Source organism: Tupaia chinensis, unplaced genomic scaffold (assembly GCF_000334495.1).
Source record: "Tupaia chinensis unplaced genomic scaffold, TupChi_1.0 Scaffold147500_1, whole genome shotgun sequence".
NCBI lineage: Eukaryota > Metazoa > Chordata > Mammalia > Scandentia > Tupaiidae > Tupaia > Tupaia belangeri.
Genome location: NW_006207351.1, coordinates 329,643 through 338,680, shown reverse-complemented (window position 1 = coordinate 338,680; position 9,038 = coordinate 329,643). Strand labels below are relative to the sequence as shown.

Sequence of the window (9,038 nt, the reverse complement as noted above, 5' to 3'; positions counted from 1 at the left end):
GGGAAAGAGAAGCCAAGAGAGGTCACTGGAATGCTTCAAGAAGGAGACAATGAGGAGAAAGATGAGAAGCTGCAAACCCAAGACGGCCAAAGGCAGGGAAACAGTCTCAGAAGTGCCTGACCGAGAACCTGAGGATGGCAGCCAATGCGGCAACATGGCACATGCGGGCATCCGGGCCGAGAGGAGACAGTACATCTGCGCTGAGTGCGGGAAGGCCTTCGGTCAGAGCGCCAACCTCGCCGTGCACGCACGGACCCACACGGGCGAGAAGCCCTACACGTGCAGTGAGTGCGGCAAGGCCTTCAGCCATAGCTCCAATCTGGTGGTGCACCGGCGGATCCACAGCGGCCTGAAGCCCTACGCCTGCACCGACTGCGGGAAATCCTTCAGTGGTAAGTCCCACCTCATCCGGCACCAGGGGGTCCACAGTGCAGAGAAGACCTATGCGTGTAAAGAGTGCGGGAAAGCCTTCAGCCGGAGCTCGGGCCTCATCTCGCATCACAGGGTCCACACTGGAGAGAAGCCCTACACTTGTGCAGAGTGCGGGAAAGCCTTCAGCCGGAGCTCAAACCTGACTCAGCACCAGAGGATGCACAGGGGGAAAAAGGTCTACAGGTGTAAGCAGTGTGGGAAAGCATGTGGCTCGAATACGAAGATCATGGACCATCAGAGAATTCACACTGGAGAGAAGCCTTATGAATGCGGCGAGTGTGGGAAAGCGTTCATCTTGAGGAAGACCCTCCACGAACACCAGCGACTTCATCGCAGAGAGAAGCCTTACAAGTGCAGCGAGTGTGGGAAGGCTTTTACTTCTAACCGAAACCTCGTCGATCATCAGAGAGTCCACACTGGGGAGAAGCCTTATAAGTGCAACGAGTGTGGGAAAACGTTCAGACAGACTTCGCAAGTCATCCTGCATTTGAGAACCCACACGAAGGAGAAACCCTATAAGTGTGGGGAGTGCGGAAAGGCTTATCGTTATGGCTCACAGCTTATTCAACACCAGAGAAAACATAACGAAGAGAAAGAGACCTCGTAAACAGCAAATGTTGCTGGGAGTGGGGCCGAGTGCTGCATTCCTGAAGAGCAGTTTTTCAGTACCATCAACCTTAATTCTTCTTCTAAGAATTGGTACAGGGAAAGTAATCAGAAATAGACAAAGATTAACAGGAGTATTCATGCCAGCATTAGCTAAACTGAAAGTAGATGAGATTTTCAGCAGTACAGGGCTTAGGCAAGTGATGGTCCATCCATACGATGGTTCTGCCACCACGGTAAACATTCTTAAAGAATACGTAATGCCTTTGGGAAATGATTTACCTAAAATGGAAAATAAAGAAAATGAGGAAAATAACACCCCCCCTTTTTTTTTTTTTTTTGCCATAGGGCGTGTGCGCTTGCCAGAAAGAGAGAGACAGAAAGCTAGAAAGCGAAAAATCACCCCCCCAGGGGGGATGGCCACGCCGCAATCCCTTCTCCTCCATTCTCTCAGGATCTTGGGCATGCACGCTCATGCGCCTGGCGTGAGTTTAAGCCACCAGGTTTGGAACTCGAACCGTGGTCGACTACATGGGAGTCCAGCGAAACAGCCATTACGCTAACTGCTGGTCCTGAAAATACCCAATTTTTAAAAAGATATTTGTAGGAAAAAATGGAAGGAAATAAACCAAGCCAAAATGTTAATGATGGTTATGTCTGGTGACATTATTACAGGTGATTTCTATTTTTTTTTTGGTATAATTTTCTACACTTTCTAGTTTTTCTACAATGACAATGTACTGCTTTTATATTCAAGAAGAAAGTATAGTATTTTTAAAATGCAAAGTACCTGTTAATTTTTACCCATTGGTGTTCTGAAAGGCACAGTGTCCACAGAGTCCGGAGTCGTGGGACTATGCCAGGTGCTCGGTGGCGGGAAGTCCGTGGGCAAGTCACCTCCTTTCACACCCCGGGTCCTCTTTAGTAAGATCATAAACACCAAGCCCGTGTCTTTTGCAGTTTTAAGGTAAGCTGACTTTACAGTCGTCAACAAAGTATATAATCACTGTCAGGTACAACCCCACAATACTGCCCCTCCTTTCTGGTAGGATCGGCAGATGGCGGAGCACCCCCAAGGCACCATCTTTAGAGAAGGTGTCTAGATAACCAGAAACCGTGTGCCCTTATGAAATCTAAACAACTGCATGTTTAGAAGCTTCAAGGTGATACAGTCACCATTAATATGAAACCAGTGGAAGACCCTGCCTTTATATGCCCTGTAGAGTTTGGGAGCTAAAAGTGCAGACTTCGGGGTTAGTGAGACCTGTGTTCTAGTCCCAATCTGCTATGTTCTGGCTTGTCAGTTTGGGGCAAGTCACTTAACTGCTGTGAGCATCAGACTTACCTTGAAAAAAAGAATAAGTACCTACCTCCCAGGATTGTGAGGAGGCAGTGAGATAACACTTGCAATGTCTGACAAGCATGGTGCATGGAATAATTATGGCTTTGGTGTAGGACACTGGAAGAGTGTCATTCCAAAGGGGTTTTGCTGAAGGCAGCCTTTAGGATGTTTTCAGATGCCGTGAACAGAATACCAGGTGCTAGTAGCATGGACCTTAGGAACACTGACTGATGATTTAAGAGCAACTCTAGGTGTAAGCAGTTCCAGGTTTCATTCAGCAACTCCGTTCAAACTTCCATTTTAACAGGGTATTTTTCAGCACATCGGCATTCATCTTCCATCACCTCACGATAGCGAGACAGAGGCCACTGCTGCAAGCTTCTCTTCACATAACTCTTTTGCAGTCAGGAAGGAAGGAAAGGAGCAGGTGTTCTTCCCTGATTCCTATGTCGTTCAGAAAAATCTTTTCCAGAAAAAGGGCTGATTGCTGGGCAGTCAGTACTATAGATGCTCACTGCCTTTCTCTGTCTTTCTTAAAAAAAAAAAAAAAGATACAGGGGCTGGCAGGTGGCATGGTGGTTAAGGGTGCTGGACTCCCACATGACCGACCGTGGTTTGAGTCCTGGACCTGGTGGCTTGCGCTCGCGCTCTCTCTCTCTCTCTCCACACACACCCCCAGTCAAATTAAAAATAAATAATTTTTTTTTTTAAAAGGGATGCTGTAGGGTGTGTGTTGTCACTGAAGACACAGACAGAGAAGTGAGAAAGCACCCTCCATGGGGGATGGCCACACTGCAATCCCTTCTCCATTCTCTTGGGACTTTGGGAACACACGCACATGCGCCTGGCGTGAATTTTATGCTGCTGGTCCTGAACTGCAGTCAACTATGTTGGAGTCCAGCAACTTAACCATTACACCATCTGCTGGTCCCCTCCTCTGTTGTTATTTCTGAGACTTTGGCCCGTCTGTAGCCAATTTTAAAACTTTGAGATCCTTAGTTCAAAATCCATCTGGGAACCTTCATAGTTTGCATTCTAACTCCGCCATTCTCCCTTTGTACGCACGGGGGTCCTGAGCCCAGTGCTGTGTGCTTTGTGCAGTGATTTTGTGTTTCAGGAACGATTAAGGCTATATTATCTCATTTGCTTTTCTTTGTACAAGAAAATGGAGTGCCAGCCGGGACATGAACTCAGCTCTGACTCTGAAGTTCATGCTTCCTTATAGCAAAGTCCCTGTGCCCATGGTGGTTCTGGATGTGAGCAGGAGGCCAGCTGGGCTTCTCCTGGGCAGCCACCTCTATGCAAGCTGCTCATGTTGGCCAGCTATTTGACCATGGTTTCAGAAGGAAGATGCCATCCGTCTCTAAGTGAGAGGTATGGCCTGTATTGTGCCTCACAATTTAGTTTTTAAGAGTTACGTATTTCTTCTTGGCTGTTAGAAAGAAGGGAAAGGTGTGAAGGTTGTATATTCGTGTGAAAAGGATTGCTTGGTTTTGTCCTATTTTGATAGGGTAGTGGTGTTGGCACATAATTTTGTGACAATGGAATCGTCCCTGTGTGGTTATTCAAAGCAGGGTGTGGAGGGCCTGACAGAGATGTATTGCACGTGGAGCTAGGACACGTTATCATTGCTGGACCCAACTGTTGCTCCCTGTCTTGGCAAGCACATATTCCCTGGCCAAGACGTTTGTCACTAGGTCAGAGCGTCCGAATTCCCTTCTTCTGGGAAGGATACCGTGTCATCTCCTACCCGGGTCTTCACCTTTCCAGCTCTAGGCGAGTTAGGGTACCAGTCCCTTGAGGAGGCCATCACCCATCTGGGCAGATATGCTCAGGGTCAGGAGTAAGTGACCATGGCTCCTTGCACCCCCTCAGATAGCAGTCTGTAATATACTGCGGACTGGCCCCCACCTCCCCTCAGAGGGGAGCAGGGTGGCCAGCTGTGAGCCTCAGTTCACGTTCAGCATGCAGCCCTTCTCATCCCTGCAGGCCCTCTCATGGCTCCCTTTGGAAACGAAGGGTTCTTTTGATGTGTTTTCCTCATTTTTTTTTCCAGTGGAAACCTGGCTGCCCCCTTAGGGCAGTGCTTCCTCTACATTCCCTACATTGCTAGTTTTTATTTCCTCCAATCCACAAACCTCTGTGTACTGCCATTTCTTCTCCATTCTTCATCAAAAATCCAGCTCTTTGGGATCGTACCACCAGGCCACTGCACGTTCCCCATCCCTGTTCTTGGTGTCTGCTGGCCTCCTCTGAGTCATGGGAGGTCACCTATGGTTTTCATTTTTTAAAGGTGTTTCACCATAGGGCACATGTGCTGACCACACAGAGACAGTGAGGAAAAATAAGAAATTACTCCTCAGGGGAATGGCCTTGCCACAGTCCCTTCTCCTCTTGGAATTTTGGGCATGTGCACACATGTGCCTGGCGTAAGTTTCAAGCCACCAGGTCCCAGGGCTGAACTGTGGTCAGCCATGTAGGAGTCCAGCACCTTAACCACCATGCCACCTGCTGGCCCCTTGATTTTTTTTTTTTTCTAATGCCAGAAGGCACGAGCTTGAATAAGAGAGAGAAAGCACTCCCCCCATGGGGCTGCTTGTGCCCAACCCCTTTCTTCCATTACTCCATCCCATCAGGATCCTAGGTGTATGTACATGCCCAGTGTTGTTTTTCAAGCTGCCAAGGCCAGGATTCAACCCTGGTCAGCCATGTGACATCCAGCTTCCTCTGCATAGCACTTAATCGCTGTGCTACAGGGCCAGCCACACCTGCTTCTAGTCCCCCCAAGTTTCCCTGAGAAGTATGAAGAAGCAGTATTTTTAGCCACAGAAGTCCTGGTTGTATCGAGTTGCTCCTATGTGGAATAAAAATAAATGTGTCTTTTTAGTTGAGAGGAAAACGTGAAATAGAACTGCCATTTTCTACAGCCCTCATTAAAAGGAAATGTGTAAGACTGCAAATCCTGCCTACAGAGGGAAGTGGCCCTGAACTAGAGGTTCTCCTGTAGATGGTCTGTACTGTGTTAGGTCGTACTTGGGAGAAGACTGAAACCAAAAAGAGATGTAAGCAGCGAGTAATTCTGTTGAATCTATTTCCTCATTGCAGCCTCAATGACAGGCATTTTTCTTTCACTCAATATAAATAAAAAAGGATGCCCATACAGGTAGATTGGTATTGGTAATTAGACCATTTTTAATCACTTCTGACGTAAAGCTGGAGTCATAAAACTGTTTTTGAAGAAAATGGTGAAAACCCCAATAAACATTTGCTATTCTTACATACACATAACTGACTTTTTCTTTTTGCTTCCTTCCTGTGCCCGGAGTGGGAAGGAAGCAGTTGGATCTGCCTTTCTTTAAGCAGTGGGCTGCTGTTGGAAGGCAGAAGCAGTTCCGACTTCTCATACTGCGTGAAGCCCGTTATTTTCATCCACCTGACACAAACAAGAGCTCTCGAGATGTTAGACGATTTCCTCCTGTAATTTACGCAGCTCAGTGGCAAAGCCAGGTATTGCCCACGGCCTCTTCCTGTCCTCATCTGGTCCCGAAACCCCTGCCATGGTGTACACCTCAAGGGGTTGCATCAAACCAGCGGTCTTCTCTGAATCCCTCTCTGCTCCACAAGGTAGGTCTGTGGGGTGGAAAGGAGATGGCAGACTCCTTTCTGAGCGACATAGATACCAGGCCTGACTGGTTCATACCTTCTCACTGATCGCTTCAAATCCGGATGGTGCAGACTATATGGCGTATAGGCATGCAAAGGCTATAACCAGTCTCTGGAACTAAGGCCAGGGGCCTCAGATTTGGGAGTCCCAAGGAGTATTTCCATACCTGCAGATACATTTGCCAGTCTGGGCCAGCTGGTGGCATGGAAGTTAAGAGAGCTGGATCCCACATGGCTAACTGCATGGTTTGTGGCCTGAACCCAATGGCTTGAAAACATGTTGAGCATGAATGACCAAAATCCCATGAGGGAGATAGAGAAGGCATTTCAGCCATCAGCCATCCCTCTCCTTGAGGGGGGTACTTTCTCACTTTTCCTCTCTTTCTGTTTCTACAGTGAGCACATGCACCCTATAGCAAATTTTTAAAAATTAAAAAAGGCCAGAACTTCCAAATCTGTATTTGGAGTTGTTTTATATCATTTGGAATTTATATAAAACAAAATTTTGGAGTGGGGTCCATTAGGAGCTTTGGTCTTCGTTTTTTGTTGTTGTTTAATTTTGCTATAGGACATGTGTGTTCACCACAGAGAGACAGAGACAAAGTGAGAAAACACTCTACAAGGGGAGAAGCCATGCCTCAGTCCCTTGTCTGTTCTTCTCTTGTGACTTTGGGCATGCACACACAAGTGCCTGGCATATTTTACAAGCCACTGGGTCTGGCACTGAATCCGTACTATTGGCCATGTGGGATTCGGCCTCCTTCACCACCATGCCACTCGCTGGCCCTCATTAGGTGCTCTGACTCAAGCTCTCCCGGGGTGTGAGTCCACTCAGTGGAGGCAGACAGACAGGGAGCGGGAGAGAGTGCTCCTCCATGGGGATCACCAGGTCGCATCCCTTTTCCATTTCTCCCTCTTGTGATTTTTGAGTATGTGCACACATGTTCCTGCCATGTTTCTGAAGGTGCCAGTCCAGGGACTTGAATCACACAGTTGGCTGTGTGAGATCTGGCGGACTTAATGACCAGACCATAGGCTGGCTCTGGACCTTAACTTTTTTTTCCCAATTTGCTGAAGGGTATATGCACTTGCCAGAGAGAGGCAGACACAGAGAGGAAAAGTGAGAAAGCATCCCTCAGCCAGGATGGCCATGCTAAAATCACTACTCCGTTTCTCCTTTCAGAATTTTGGGCATGCATGCACATGCACCTGGCATGTCTTTTAAGCTGCTAGGTCACTCGAACTGCACAGTCAACCATATGGGATCTAGCCACCTTAACCACTACACCACCAGCTAGCTGGGCTGCCATGAATCTGTACATGACTGTTAATAACCCTACATTTTCCCTCGGAGCAGCCTATATGAGTATATTGCAAGGTGACTGACACATACACCAAAGTTTGTATAATCACATGCCAAGCTAGCAACTTGGTCACATTGCAGTGTTGGTTTCACCAGAGTTTGGCAGAGTCGTGTTTCTGAACGGTTGAATAGAACTGTATGCCATACTAGATAACCATACTGCCTTTGTCTACAAACCACCTAGAAATGCCGGTAAAATGTGAACGTCCTTTTAAAGGACTTTAAAGAAATGAAATAGATCCTCACAGCCAGACAGTGATACAGCAGTAAAATGCAACACTGGGACAATCCCACACAGGGAAGTACCTGGTTCAAGTCCAGGGACCTCCCTGAGTATACGCAGCATGTGCTACCCATGACGAGGCTGGCTGAGGCTAGGGGTGGGTGACGGCACCAAGACCATGCTGGGGGTGCTGTCTCTCACTCACTCTCTTGCTCATAGGAGAAATAAATGAATAAAAATGTTCAGAGCCCAAAATGCAGAGGATAGGCCAGTGCGTGGCCTGGTGGCAGGGCAGTTGGAGTGCACATGGCAACACTAACCTGTTGGTAGAGTCTTGGCCCCCTTGGTAGTCTCAGTGAATAACCTCTACCTTGGCAGGCAGGGAAGGAGAATAGGGCCTGTTACAGGTGAAGCGATTTAGTGTGTGAGGGAGTAGGGACAACATGGATTAATGTTTTGGAATCTATTCATGCTTTGAGACTCAAAGTACTGCTCTTGGTTTCCCTCCTGTCTGGTTGGCTGCTGCTTCAGTCTGTTTTGTTGGGTCCTCCTAACGCGCTTTCTCCTTAGTGTTTATCATTACCTGCCACATTTTTGTATCTGTTTGTTTTCTGCCTTTTGCCAGTACAGGTGTCAAGTGCCATAGCTCAGGGACTTCACCTCTTTATGTCCCTAGTGCCTAGGACAGTGTCCGGCACAGGGCAAGTACTCTGAGTGAACGAATGAGTAGAAATGTTTAAGAAAGCCAGGAGAGAACATACAGAAATAAACAAGGAAACACAACCTGGCTTATTCGCTGAACAGTCACCTACCACGCAGTTTGGCCCCAGCTTCGCGCTAGGTACACGGGATCCGCACAGACGTGGGCTTGCCCTTCTGGAGCCTGGGTCCAGTCCGATAAGAGTGTCAGTTCTAAAAGGCCGAGAGCCAGGGAGAGCATCGGCGTCCGGTGTTTACCCAGCGGGACGGAGAAGGGGATGCCAGCTGGCTCTCTCAGGCGGGCGTGCCCAGTGTGCAAGTGCCCTTGCAGCCTCAACAGTGCTACTATTCCATGCCAGGGCCCCATTTCCTGATCACTTGGGCGGGAGACACACCCACGGCAAGAGAGCCCACAGGGAGCGATTTTAAAGCCACGTTATTTAGGGGAGAGCAGCGCTCAGTGGGAAAGTCGTAGGAGACTGACGCTCCACCGCTCTCGGTGGAAACGCAGACGAAGGCAGGCCCAGCTCGGGAGGCAGCGGCACGCGGCGGCTCGCCCCTCAGGGCCCCGCCGCCCCCGCGCCCCTCCGTCCGCGTCCCGGCCCCCGCATTCCTCCGTCCACGTCCTTCCGTCCGCGCCCCTCGGTCCGCGTCCCGATCCCCGCAGCCCTGCCCGCCGGCGCCCGGAGCGGGGCGGAGACCCAGGCCCG

General features: G+C 49.0%; 1 protein-coding gene across 1 annotated transcript in view; it reads left to right on the top strand.

The window, feature by feature from the left end:
• LOC102470183 (zinc finger protein with KRAB and SCAN domains 7) overlaps positions 1–1,373 on the top strand; it is a 19,043-nt gene extending 17,670 nt beyond the window's left edge. The window contains exon 6 of the mRNA XM_027768804.1: positions 187–1,373. Coding sequence (XP_027624605.1) covers positions 187–1,039 — 853 coding nt within the window. The 3' untranslated portion in view covers positions 1,040–1,373. The remainder of the gene's footprint in view (positions 1–186) is intronic.
• The last annotated feature ends 7,665 nt before the right edge of the window (positions 1,374–9,038 follow it).